Source organism: Oryctolagus cuniculus, chromosome 2 (assembly GCF_964237555.1).
Source record: "Oryctolagus cuniculus chromosome 2, mOryCun1.1, whole genome shotgun sequence".
Classification (NCBI taxonomy): domain Eukaryota; kingdom Metazoa; phylum Chordata; class Mammalia; order Lagomorpha; family Leporidae; genus Oryctolagus; species Oryctolagus cuniculus.
The window spans coordinates 2,527,000-2,540,631 of record NC_091433.1 but is presented as its reverse complement, the minus strand read 5'-3'; the positions used below and the strand labels follow the sequence as shown (position 1 = coordinate 2,540,631).

Below are 13,632 nucleotides of genomic sequence, written 5' to 3'. Positions count from 1 at the left end.
GAAGGGTTATGGGGCTGACACACCCATGGGGCGGGGCCCACAGACTGGGGACCGTGGGAGCCCCCCCAGCAGGCCCAGGTGCTCCAGAGCTGCCCCAGGAAACCAAGCTGAGACCATGTGGGGCGGAGGGGCTGGACCCCCAGGAATGCGTGTGACGCTCTGCCCCCCAGTGGAGGTGGTGGGAGGGCGTCAGAATTCCTCCCCCGCCCCTGGCCCTCCCGCCCGCTGGCAGGGAGCTCCGACCTTCCACGGGAGGTCCGTGGGAAGCAGAGGGTCAGGGAGACCGAGCTGTGTGCCCAGGACTCAGGACAGCAGCCAACAGATGAGGAGGCGGCGCGGGACGCGGGACCCAGCGCCACCCGGCGTCCTCCCGGCCCCGGCAGGTGTCCGGGAAGCACCTATTCTGGCAGCCGCGAGGCTCCCAAGACGGGGCGAGACGAGGCCTCACCCTGGCCGGAGGAGGGGCAGCAGCGGGAACGGGAGCCCAGCGTGCTGGAGTCGGGTTCCAGGGTCACCTCTCCGGGCCCTCCCCTGCAGGAAGAAACTCAAGCCCCAGGCGGACGGCACGTGGGCTGTGAGCCGGTGCCACGGAGACGGAGCTCAGAGTCCACGGGATGAGGCTTCGTGCCACGCCTACCACCAGGGCTGGTGGCTCCCAGGGACCACACTGCTGCCGGCCACGGTGGCGCACGTGTGCACAGACCTGAGGTGGGGTGGGGCCGAGAGGAAGGTGGCAGATACACGCCCAGGCGGGACACACAGGGGCAGCTTTGGCGCTGGCCCACCTGCCTCCTGGTGGCTGCGTGGCCTCAGGCCCTGGGCGTCCACTCATCCCCTCCAAACCCCAAGGCAGGTGTCAGCACCACCTTCTTATAGGTGGGGAAACTGAGGCAGGCAGCTGTCACCTGCCTACAGCTGGGACCTGGCTTGGTGTGCCCAAGACCAAGCCACTGCATGGCAGCCTGACTCCGGCACCCACCCCCCAGGAGTCTTCGGCCAAGGGCAATGCACGAAGCTGCCACCCACCCTCTGCTTATCGCCCACCTGCTGCTCTACCTGCCTGGAGCCTGCCGAGGGCCAGGAGAGTCCAGAAGTCACCCTATTCACGGAATCAAAAGTAAAGAAAATCCAGCATCAGAGGTCAAAGCCCTCCTTCCACCCGCCCCTCCCCCCAGGAGTCAGGTGCACACCCACACTGGGGAGCCTCACCGGGCAGGAGCTCGGCTGTCATGGCAGCGGTGCCCAAAGTGACCACTCTGTCCCCGACCCAGCCACGTGGAGACAGGCGCTGTCCGAGGAAAGCCGGCCACACCCCCGAGGGTGCAGTGGCCCATTATACAGACAGCTACACACAGAGAGAAGACGCTCACACAGTCACACACCGGTGCAGGTGAGGGGCTGAGAGATGGGGGCGGGGAGACGGGCCCCAGGACAGCCCCAGCCGTGTCGGCTCAGACCTGGGGTGAGGAGGGGACAGCATGGAGCAGAGGCTCAGGTTTGAGAGACGCAGGAGGGCTGCAGATGGCAAAGTCTCTCTCGGGGCCCCGATGGGTGCCTGGGGCTCTGCAGTGACCGCAGGCAGGGGCGGGCAGAGGAGACAGCATGGACCTGCCCTCCCAGCTCCGTGCCACACCTGGGAGAGGGGACTGTGGCTTCGTGGCCCAGTGAGACGATGGGCTTAAGCTCCCGCCCACGCAGCTAGGAAGTGGCAAATCCCATCGGGCTGGCTGACCCGTCCAGGAGAGGGACAGACAGGCGGACACAGCCCACCCAGCCAGGCAGATGCGTGTCTGGGGCATTGCCAGCCCCATGGGGGCTCAGACCCCAGCTCTGACACATAGGGTAGTGGGATACCAGGCAGCCGGCAGGACCCCCAAGGCCTCAGTTTCCCCATATGTAAATGGGGACCCCCCCAGCAGCCCTGAAGTGTCGTTAGGACCCTGGGGCATCTGGCCAGGGCCCCAGAGGGGGCACACGGAGCCACAGCTGCCATGACATTCAAGCCTGTCCCGCCCGGGCACCGCCCGACACCCTAGACACCCCGAGGCCCCGTGCAATGGAAAAATGTCTCCAGTAAACAAAGACCAAGTGACTCCGGCCACCGCCCTGGGCGCTGGCACCCCAGGACCTGGAAAAGCCGCATCACCCTGCTTGACAGACTGCTGGGCCCTCAGAGCCCCGGGATCATCGGGAAAGACAGCAGGCTGCCCCGGGGCACCGCCCACATCTCCCCACCTCAACGCAGCCCCGAGCCAGGAGCCCAGAACGCTGCCCAGAACCCTGGGCGAGGTGGCCCCAGAGGCAGCACGGACCACGCCCGTGGCAGAGCATCCGCAGGTGGCAGGGGCCGGATGGTGGCCCCCTGCGCCAGGCACTGCCGTGCAGCAGGGAAGGGGCCGCACACTCCAGGCCCAGGTGGGCACCGGGCCAGCAAGCCAGAGTCCCTGCAGCTGCTGCTGTCAGCAACCGGGCCCGGCCCGGCCTGGAGGACATGCGGAGCTGACTGGAAGGGTCAATGGCAGGCCAGGCCGCTTCCACCGGGCAGACCCCGGCCCCTGCCCCCGTCGCCTGGCCTTGCCAGCTTCCTCCTGCCAGCTCTGAGAGCCGGGGCTGGGGGACAGCGGCCACGCCGGACGCACACCCGCCCCGGCCTGGGGCGCTCAGACTGCTCTCCCAGTGCGCCTCCACCCCGGACTCGGGTCTAAAGGCTTGCCAGGGCCGCCAGGCAGGCACCGCGCTGACAGGAGCCACAGAGCGTCGGAGGGCCCCGGGGGCTGGGCTGGGCAGCGACTGGGAGCAGCCGGAAACAGAGCAGGGCCAGGCTGAGCGGAGGGCCCGGGGTCACGGCCGCCCCTCCCTCTCCTGGGCCAGGAGGCCCTGTCCGCAGGCCCACACCCGGAACACGGCCGCGCAGGGACAAGGGGCACCCGTGCTGGCTCCTGAGTCTGCCCCGTCCCCGAGTCACAGCCTTGGAGCGGGAAGCAATGCCCACCTTCTGCCTGCCCTCCCCCTGCAAACCCACGGAGCCCAGGGGAAGCCCTGCTCGCTCCCGCCATGCTCGGGCCCCGTCCATCTGTTTTCCGTCTACACCGCTGTGAGCATGAACCCACACAAGGTTCCCCTCAGCCGGGCTTCCCACGGCACTGGCTTTCTTAAGCGTTTTTTCCGCGCATCACAAGTCTGGCCTGGGGCTGGCGCCGTGGCCAGTGGGTTAAGTCGCTGCCTGCAACACGCACCGGCATCCCGTATGGGCGCTGGTTCGAGTCCCGGCTGCTCCACTTCTGATCCAGCTCCCTGCTATGTGCCTGGGAAAGCAGCGGAAGAGGGCAAGTGCTTGGCCCCTGCACCCACGTGGGAGACCCCGATGGAGCTCCAGGCTCCTGAGTTCAGCTTGGCCCGGCCCTGGCTGTCGGGGCCTTTGGGGGAGTGACCAGCAACAGACATCTCCCACGCCTTCTAAATCTGCCTTTCCAGTAAGAAATAAATATTCAGAAAAATTCTGCCTCGTTCCAGGATAACCTGAACCTGAACGTCCCTGGGGCAGGCACACTGGCCCCGGAGCGGTGTGGACACAGGGCAGGCACACTGGCCCCGGCGCGGTGTGGACACAGGGCAGGCACACTGGCCCCAGCGCGGTGTGGACACAGGCCAGCACACTGGCCCCAGCGCGGTGTAGACACAGGCCAGCACACTGGTCCTGGTGCGGTGTGGACACAGGCCAGCACACTGGCCCCAGCGCGGTGTAGACACAGGCCGGCACACTGGCCCCAGCGCGGTGTAGACACAGGCCGGCACACTGGCCCCAGCGCGGTGTAGACACAGGCCGGCACACTGGCCCCAGCGCGGTGTAGACACAGGGCAGGCACACTGGCCCCAGCGCGGTGTGGACACAGGGCAGGCACACTGGCCCCAGCGCGGTGTGGACACAGGCCAGCACACTGGCCCCAGCGCGGTGTAGACACAGGCCAGCACACTGGTCCTGGTGCGGTGTGGACACAGGCCAGCACACTGGCCCCAGCGCGGTGTAGACACAGGCCGGCACACTGGCCCCAGCGCGGTGTAGACACAGGCCGGCACACTGGCCCCAGCGCGGTGTAGACACAGGCCGGCACACTGGCCCCAGCGCGGTGTAGACACAGGCCAGCACACTGGTCCTGGTGCGGTGTGGACACAGGCCACCACACTGGCCCCGGCGCGCTGTGGACACAGGCAGGCACACTGGCCCCGGCGCGGCGTGGACACAGGCCGGCACACTGGCCCCGGCGTGGTGTAGACACAGGCCAGCACACTGGCCCCGGCGTGGTATGGACACAGGCCGGCACACTGGTCCCGGCGCGGTGTAGACACAGGGCAGGCACACTGGTCCCGGCGCGGTGTGGACACAGGCCGGCACACTGGCCCTGGCGCGGTGTGGACACAGGCAGGCACACTGGCCCCGGCGCGGTGTGGACACAGGCCGGCACACTGGCCCCGGCGCGGTGTGGACACAGTGGGCACTGAGTTGTGCCTGTGGCGTGAGCGACTGGCGGGAGGACTAGAACCCATCACTCTCCTTCCTGCTCAGCTGTGTGTGCTGCAGCCTTGTCTCCTGTCGGGTCCAGGGAAGAACGCGCTGTCCCAAGCATGCCTGCGCCCACCCGTCAGAGGCCCAGGGCTCGGGCTCCAGCACCGCCACAGCCTCTCCTCCTCCAGGACCCGGCTTCCCCTCTCTGCACGTGGGCAGGTTTGGACCGGAGCAACCCAGAGGTGCCCCTTGCAGCCAGGGGACAGAGGACGCTGTCTCGCCACCTGCTCCTGGCTGGCCTGTGCCCCCTCCACGGCTGCTGTCTCAGGAGCTGTCTAGAGGCAAGGCCTTCAACGAGGCGATTCGGGTAAAGTGAGGGCAGCAGGTGGGCCCTGCTCCAGCAGCCCGCGTCCTCGCAGGAGCAGGGGAGGAGGGCAGAGGCACAGAGGGCCGGCCGCACGAGGACGGGGCCAGGCCTGCCCTGAGCCCCGACTGCAGAGCGCAGCCTCTCCTGCGCCACTCGCCCGCTCTTACTGGCTTACTTGTTTCAGACAGAGACGAGCGTCCCCTCTGCCAGCCACCCCCAGACGCTCCAGCAGGGCTCGAGCCGGCTGAGGCCAAAGCCGGAGCCCGGAGCTCAATCCAGGTGGCCGCCTGGATGCAGCCGAGCCCGCACCCCTGCCTCCCAGCGTCCACCCGCCCTCCACGCCCCTCTGTCACGGAAGCAAGCGAATGCAGCCCCCGCCCCGCCCTCCGGCCCACTGGCAGAATCCAGGGAGCGTCCCGGTCAGAGGGCGGGTGGGCCTTGCTCGGGGCACCGGTGCCCGGGGGGGGGGACAGAGCTGGCACTGGAAGCCCCTCCCCCACGCTGGCCGCGCTCTCGCCGCTGGGGTCACCACCTGCACTGCCTCCTCTCCCCACTCCTGGGGAAACAGGCAGAGAGCCCCTCCCGCAGGTGCACCGGCTCCAGAGTCAGGCGGATCTGACCCAGAACGCACCACCCCCCCACCTCCCCCTGGGCCGTGCACACTCTCCCTGGACGCCTGCAATCAGCAGGCAGCAGAGGCCACCAAGGCAACCGCAGGCCGGGGTTCCACACCCAGGCCCTGCACGGGCAGGCAGAGGGCACGGCCGCAGCCCTGGTGGCACAAAGGGGAGCCGCTGGTCAGGAGGCCGGGGCGGGTGTCCTGCGGCTCTGACCATCTGCCCCTCCCCCGCCCTGGGAGGCTGGACACAGGCCGGGGGATGGCCAGCCACACCTGGCGGCCCTGAGATGGAACGGTGCCAGCCTTCCGGGGAAGGGCCTCGGGAGCCCTGCCCTGGCTGCCTGTGTGGACGGAGAGCGCTCCTGACCTGCCTGCCTGCTGTAGCCAGTGACCCGACACGAGAGGGGCCACACTGCCCACCCTGCACCGTGGGTGAGGGTGACAGCAGTGCTGTGGGCCAGCGCAGGGGCGCGAGCGACAGGCGCACGGGGAGCACGCGAGGTGTCCCCGTTCCAAGGGACTGAGGCGGTCATGGCCACCCAGCGGCGGCCAGCTAAGCCGAGAAGAGGCCCTTGCGCATGGCGTGTCTCCCGTCGTGCCCGGCGCCCCTGGGACGACCACGGTGCCGCACTCAGCAGAAGCCAGGCAGGCCCCGGCCTCCAGCAGCCAGCCCCGGGGCCCACACACCCCTCCTCCGGGAATGACAGCGCCGATGGTGATTACAGGAGGGGCCGGAGGTACCAATTACGGCAGCAGGAAGCCTGCGATTACCCTGTGTGCACCCGGCCATTACCCCACTGCCCAGAACGCCGTCTGGACGCCCGGCCAGGTCTCGGGGTCCCAGGTCTCGGGGTCCCTGCTCCCCAGCCACCCCGGACCGCGGCTGCACTTCAGAAAGGACCCTGCCTGCCGCCTGCTCTTCAGACGCCCACTGCAGGGCAGCCCCTCCTCCCTGTGGGGGAGGGAGGGGTCCCCCAAAACACAGCCCCGCCCCCACAGGCCAGCCTCTGCAGCCCGCTGAGGCCGGACACATTCCTTCGCGGCGCTGACTCCCAGGGCGCCGGCCTCCCCGCTGGTTTCTGCACTGTGGCCAGAGGCCATGCTGCAGTCTGCGGCCAGACAGGCTCCCAGGAGCCAGCACAGGAGTCGGGGAGGCCCGGGTTCGAGTCCTCGCTCCACCGCGGGGGCCCAGCAGGTGACTCAAAACGGGGCGACAGCCCCTCCCTGCCGGGCAATGCGAGGCCAAACCCCCAGCCCAGAGCCCGCCCCTGGAGGCGCCCCAACAGCGCACCAAGGATCCCCGATGTCGGCTCAGTTTCCCCAACAGCTCGAGACGCGGCTGGATGGCGGCGGCGGCGGCGGCGGCGGCGGCGGTGGGTGCGTGCGACCGGAGAGGACAGACGGGGACGCGGCCGGGCCTGCCAGGCGAGGGCTCCGAGTCCCCAGACCCGCCACGGCACGCCCGGGCGCTGAGGGTCGGCCTGCCGCTACCCAGCCAGGCGCTGCGAGAGCCGGGCAAGGGCGGCGCCCCCCGCGGCAAAACCGCGCCTACCATCTCACCTCTCTCGGTGGCGAGGTCTGCGGGGGGGCCCCGTGCCCTCACTCGGCCCCGGCCCCCCCTTCTGCAGCCTGAAGCAAGCCTGGACCCCCAGGAGAAGCAAAGAACAGGCGCCTTCCAGACAGCGCTGCGCCGCCGCCGCCCCCCGTGCGGAGGGAAGGGGTCCCCCGCCCGAGCCGCCGAGCTGCGCACCCTGGGCGCAGGGGCGAGGAGCCGCAAGACCCAGAGCGAAGTTGAGAGCAGCCGGTGGGCGACTGACCCCGCGCTGCAGGTGCAGTCCCAGAAAGACCCAGCGCTCCCGCGCCGCCCCCTCCGGCCCCGACACCCACCTGCGCTCATTTCAGCGGCGGCCCGCAGTGGGGCGGCCCCCGCGCCGCTGCCGCCGCCGCCAGACGTCCCAGCCGCAGGTGCCGCGCCCGCGCGGTCCTCCGGGCTCGCCGGCCGGCTCCGCGCACGGCCCGCGCCGCCCGCAGCGCCGCCGCAGCCCCGCCGCGCGCCAGCCCCGCCCCCGGCCCGCCCCCGCCCGCCCCCGCCCGCCCCCGGCCCGCCCCGCCCCAGCTGCGCGCGGGCGGGGCGCGCCCTGGGAAGTGCGGGCGCCGAGGCCGCCGTGCGCGCGGACGACAGGGCGCGGCGGGCCCTGCGGAGCGCGCAGGCGCAAGAGGACGCGGCCCTGCGGAGCCTTCCCCGCGGCCTGAGCGAACCCGGGGCCCGGGAACGCTGGGCGCAGTGGGGCGCGCGCTCGGGCCCCGCACCGATCCCCGCCTCTTTCCGGGCTTATAGAGAATGAAACAGGAGGGGAAGGCAGGGCGCGGGCAGGATTTTGAGACGTCCCACGGAGGGGCTCGAACTGGTGCACAGGGAACCCAAGCAGGAGGCGCCTGGAGGCGGTGTCCTGCCCTGTCGGGGTCCCGGCCCCGTGACACCCAGCGCCCCACGCCAACGGTCCAGGAACAGGGAGGCGCAGGCCGGCTGCAGAGAGCCAGGCCTGGGGCAGGCGTGTCGCATGGCCTGGAAGGCGCCCTGGGACCTGGCCCTGCACGGCGACGCAGGCCCTAGGGCGCTTGGCTTGGGCCCTGGCCTATGGAGGTGCCATCATCAAGGACTTGGGCAGCGAGCACTCGGGGGCTGAGGGCGGACCTTGGGCTCTCTCAGCGGCATCCCCTCCCCCACAGGGGCTGCTAGCGGAGGCAGGGGGCACTGTGGTTCCCAGGGGAGTTGAGTCCCCAGCCTGGACGCCCAGGAGGCCTGGCCAGTGGCTGTGCCTGCAGCTGTAGGCTCCGGTGCCTGCCCACTGGCGTCTGCCCAGAACACAGGGGCCATGTCACCGACAAGGTGCCAGGAAGGGTTGGGGTCCCCAACCCCCCACCCCAGTCTCCGTGCAGCTTGAGCAAGTCCCTTTCCCATGTGGGCCTCAGGCCCCCCCTGTGGGGAGTGGGGGTTGGGGGGGCTGGCTTCCCTCTCACACCCGCGGGGGTTACGCAGCCCTGCCTGCCTCCTAACAGCTAAGTGCGGTGTGACGTGAACACGCCGCGATGGAGCCCGGTGAGAGTCTCCGATGCCTGCTTTGTCCTCGCTGCCTGGGGCCCAGCAGTGCCTGTTGAACAAAGAGGGAGGGCGCTGGCTCCTGGCTCCCTGCACGGCTCATCGGGCCTGGGGGCGGCGGCCGAGTTCTCTGAGCAGCTGTCCCTGGTGCTGCTTCTGAGGCCCCCCCTTCCTACAGGGAGAAGCATTGCCCACCCCCACCCCCAGCTCCTGGGTCAGGGACTGGGCGCACTCAGCCCTGCCATGGGCTGGTGAGCGGGCTGTGGGGCCGCCCCAGGCCTCCCAGGGGAGCCAGCCCCCCCCAGCAGCCGGGGCAGGGGGCTGGGGCGTCAGCCGTTCACGCAGAAGGCGTCCTGTGGTTCCAGCGCCTTTCGTAAGAGCAGGAACAAAGCCCCAAAGTGGTCCTGCCCCAGGTCACCAGCCAGGGGCTGGCCCAGGTCCTGCTGCCCGTGAGGCATCCCCTGGCGAGGGCCCTCGGGGAGCGCTGGGTGGATCTGAGCAGACAGAAGCAGACCTGGGCTCCCAGCCCCCCGCCTGAAGCAGGCGTGGCCTCGGCCCCCCGTCCCGCCGGTGGCCGTACCTACTCTCCAGGCTGCTGGATTGGAGGCCGTGCACGACCCGAGGACACGTTTCAGAGCTGCGCTGGTGACTGACAGCGACTTCGACCGCCACTGGCACGGAGAGAGCAGGGAGAAGGGTCTTCCTGCCTCCAGCGCTGGCCTGTCCCCGCACCTCCTCCGCCGGCCCAGCCCTGAGTCCCCGGGGCACTGATGGCTGCCCCAGTGCAGGACGGGGCGTGTGCTCGTTCCCGACCTGGCCGCCACCTCTCTTCCAGGGGACCGATGGGAGGGTCTTCGGGGGCTCATGGCCCCTCTGTGTGTCTGCTGGCATATGAAAGGGAGCCGGCTCTCGGAGGGTGTACGTGCGGGGGGGGGGGGCACCTGCCACATCAACCAAGGGCTGCCCTGCAGGCAGCTGCCCCTCCCAGTGTTTGGACCCAGCCTGTCTTGGGGGCTTCTGCACGCTTCATGGGGATAGGAGGTGTGTTCAAGCCCCACCCAGGCGGGGGCCCCCCAGGCCCGCCCTCGCTGCACCTGTGCGGACCTCCACCCCACTGCTCCTGCCGGGTCTGTCCCGTGGCCTTGCAGCAGGGCTGAGGTGGAGAGGGTGAGGCACCCAAGGTGGCCGGGTGCCTCAGGGAAGCTCCCTTCACCCCTCGGGGCCCCACCCACCGGGAGCCGTCCCAGAGCCGGGCTTTGGAGCACTCTGCCTCCTGCCTCCGCTGGGGTTGGCCCCCGCTGGGGCCTGGGGGACCCTCAGAGGGGCTGCATCCAGCAGCATCAGGACCTGGTGCTCGGCACAGCCCCGGCCAGCAGGCCGGTGACAGGGAGCACGGGAGAAGGAGGGGCGTCGGAGTCCCAGGGGCCCGGGGATCGCACCTCCTCGGGTTCTTGAGAACTTGGTGCAGGTGTGGGTTGGTGCCTAGAGGTCCTGGTGGGGCCCAGGGTGAAGGCGTCCCAAGCCAGGCCCTGCTTTCCTGCGGACCCCACGGTTGTAACCTGGGGTTCCGTCCACGGGAACCCAGGCCCTGTGCTGAGGCTGGGAGCCCGCGGGTGCCCCAGGGCTCGTCCCAGCGACCTCCAGGTGAAAACACTTGCGATCCGTGAGCCCAGGCCTGTCACCGCCCCGGGGGCCTTCGCATCCCCTGTGTTGGGTTCCTCTGTCCTGAAAACGCCCCTTGCCCTTCTGCGGGGTGTGGAGGACCTGCGCTGGACTGGGCTTGGGTGGGGGATGAGGGCTGGGCGGGGCCCAGGGAGAAGGGGATGAGGGTGGGGCATGCTGGAGGGGTCGGCCCGGGGAGAATGAGTGCAGGGCGGGGCTGGGGAGTGCTGGGCGGGGCCAGGGAAGCGCTGGGCTGGACCCCAGGTGCCCACCTCCCAGGCACTGGGGCAGGTGGGTTTTGTTGGGTTTCCTGAGGCTGGGTCGGGAGGGGCCCGCGGGCTGTCTGAACCCCAGGGGGACGAGCTCCATGCCAGGGCTGCCTCAGGGGCCAAGGGAGCAAAGACGGGTGGGAAACGCCCCTGAGGGGGAAGCCAGGGCCCGCGCCAGGTGAGGCAAACGGTCCCGGCCAGGGCGCCATGTCCTGGGGCCGCCCGCCCGTGTCTCATAAATGACATCTTGGAGAATCCTGTTATTATTTTCATCCCCATCCATTTTACAGATGGGAAAACCGAGGCATTCGCTTGCCCAAATGCAGAGTGCTGGCGGGTGGCGCGGCCGGGAGGCGCGGTCCAGGGGCCGGGGCGGCAGCGCTTCCCTGGATATGCCATCACCTCCGAGGCGCGTCGTCCCCACACCACGGTTCCCACGGTGCTCAGCTCCCGGGCACCCTCTGCCTCCCTGCCTCCCCCGCGTCCTCTCAGGACGCCCACTCTGGACAGCAGCACGAGGAGGTGCCCGGGCTCACCTGGGCTGGTGCAGAGAGAAGGCATCCCCTGCTCCGGGCTCCATGCAGGACGCGGCGGGCGGCGCACACGGCTGCCGGAGCCCCCTTGGGACCGGGCCCTCGGGCGGCCCGAGCCGCGCTGCGGCTTGCTTCCTCCAGTCCTCCCCTCCCGGCGCAGCCGAGGATCGATTGACTGCAGGGCCAAACGGAGAAGCAAATGAAAGACGATTTCATTGTGGGCTCGCTCCAGCCGCTCAGCAATTAAAAACGCTGCCCCGTGGAACCTGGGTAAAAGCGGCGTGTGATGTCCAGCTCCGAGCCTGGCTCGAGGCCACGCCCCCGCCTGCACACCTGCGGCTCTCCCGGTCCTGCAGGCAGCCCGGGGAGGGGCACAGGTGTGCCGATTGGCCCTGACGATGGCTTGACTTGGGCAGCCCTGGAGCTGGGTTTGCTCCCAAGGACTGAAGCCTGGCCCCAGGTGGGCCCCACACCCGCAGGTCTCGGGGGAACCCATCCTCTGACTGGACTTCGTGCCAGGCCACAGAGACAGGGGGAGTGTCAGGAGCACGTGGCCGGCTCCGAGGCCAAGGTGAGGGGCTGCATTCATTGAGCACCTACTGTGTACACCTGTGCCAGAGACGAGTGCCGCAGAGGAGCCATGGGAATGTGCCGGGGCGTCCATCAGCCAGGGCCGTGGATGGGACCTCAGGCTTCAGTTCAGGAGCTCACGTGCCTCGGACATGGCCCCCGGGCGTGCTGGCGCCACCACCCCTGGGCTTCCGCCCTAATCACAGGCAGTGCCTGGTGGTCAGAGCTGAACCCTGGATTTCTCATGGCCGACGCCAAAAGCGTTCGTTTTGATGCAGTTTCTGTGGGTCAGAAACCAGATTCCTCTGGCTCTCAGGAACCTGCCCTGGCTTCATGGCTGTGACCCAGGCTGGGGCGGGGCATCTGCCCGGGGTCACTCACCAGATGCCTGGGGAGTGGAACGCCTGCTCTCCCGGCCTCCAGCAGCCTTGCAGGGCCCTCACCTGGGCACACGGGTCACCCCGAACCCAGCGTCTAGAGACAGGTCACCAGTCTGGCCGCCGGCCCAGCTGTGGGTCAGCCTGTGCGATGCTGGGCTGCCTCTCTGTCGCCCCCTAGCGTCTTCCTCCCCGCGCAGGGCGTGGGCGGCCAGCAGAGGCCAGCACCTGCTCAGGAACCATCTGAACTGTCCCTCCCCCACGGCTAATCCTGCTGCCTGGGGACCGGGGAGACCACGTGGACTCCAGCACACTGCCCGGGCGAGCCACGTCGCTGGCTCATCGGTGGAAGGGGGCGGCTGCAGGGGCAGGGACAGCACCCCCCACCAGCCTCAGCTTGGTCCCGGGGAGGGGTCCTCGCCTGTGCCCATGCGAGCTGAGTCTCCCAGTTTCCACTAGAGGGCAGTGGTGGGCCGGGGCCGGGTCCGCCCCTTCCCCCTGCTCATAGTGGGAGCTTGGGGGGGCTGACAGGAGCAGGCTGGGGCCCCGCAGGGAGGGGCACCTCCGTGTGAACTCACTCAGAAACTCCTTGTCCGTCACGTAGGCATCTCCATCCCCTGCTGATAGCCTGGGCGACGATGGTGACGGCGATGCCTTATTGTAGAGGAACGTGGGGTTTTGGGGGCAGGAATCCCCACGCCGACGCTGCAGACACAGCATCCCGGTCTCCCCTCCATGTCATCCTCTCTGAAGACCCATCTATGTGAAAGGCAGAGGAAGAGAGGGAGAGAGGGAGAGAGGGAGAGAGGGAGAGAGGTCTTCCATCCACTGGTTCACTCTCCAAATGGCTACAACAGCCAGGGTGAGGCCGGGCGGAAGCCAGGAGCCAGGAGCTTCTTCTGGGTCTCCCACGAGGGTGCAGGGACCCAAGGACTTGGGCCATCTTCCACTGCTCTCCCAGGCCACAGCAGAGAGCTGGATCGGAAGTGGAGCAGCCGGGACTGGAACTGGCGCCCATATGGGATGCTGGCACTGCAGGCTGGGGCTTTACTCGCTGCGCCACAGTGCCGGCCCCCACCTCTAATCTTCAACTCAGTGTTCTGCCATGGCAGCCGCAGCTCTCCAGACCCCAGGCAGGCCCGTGCTGGCCTCGGGGATGGGGGCTATCCAGCTCCAGTGGCCAAGTCAGAGGACTGAGTTCAGGCCGAGGCCTCGGCTCCCTGGGGCTGCAGCTGTGGCTGGCGGACAGCGGGGAGCTGCTGGCACCTGTCGGGGGCCTCCTGCACGGCCCACCTTGGCCTCTGTGCCTCCCCCTGGGGCCTGGGAGCGAGTCTGGTGCAGAAAGGACTCCCCGCCTGCGCTCACTGTGCAGCTTTGAGGACCCCCACCAAACCCCTTCCTTGCCCCCGGCCACCAAACCCCTTCCTTGCCCCCGGCCGCCAAACCCCTTCCTTGCCCCCGGCCGCCAAACCCCTTCCTTGCCCCCGGCCGCCTTCCCCTCTCCAACCCTGCACCTGTGGGCCCCCTGGGAGGCATCCAAGGATCACAGTTGGCCTGGGGCAGGTGCACGTGGCTTTGTTTCTGGGGTTTCTAAGGTGGTCTTGATGGACGAGAACGCACATTTGGGACCT

At 69.2% G+C, this 13,632-nt stretch overlaps 1 protein-coding gene across 2 annotated transcripts in view; it reads right to left on the bottom strand.

The window, feature by feature from the left end:
- ABLIM2 (actin binding LIM protein family member 2) overlaps window positions 1-7,552 on the bottom strand; it is a 116,656-nt gene extending 109,104 nt beyond the window's left edge. Inside the window, exon 1 of one of the 2 annotated variants that reach the window (XM_070068005.1) lies at window positions 7,378-7,552. In XM_070068005.1, the coding sequence (XP_069924106.1) occupies window positions 7,378-7,387 (10 nt within the window). In that variant the 5' untranslated portion in view covers window positions 7,388-7,552. The remainder of the gene's footprint in view (window positions 1-7,377) is intronic. The other variant, XM_070068002.1, reaches the window with a different exon arrangement.
- Window positions 7,553-13,632: the final 6,080 nt, after the last annotated feature.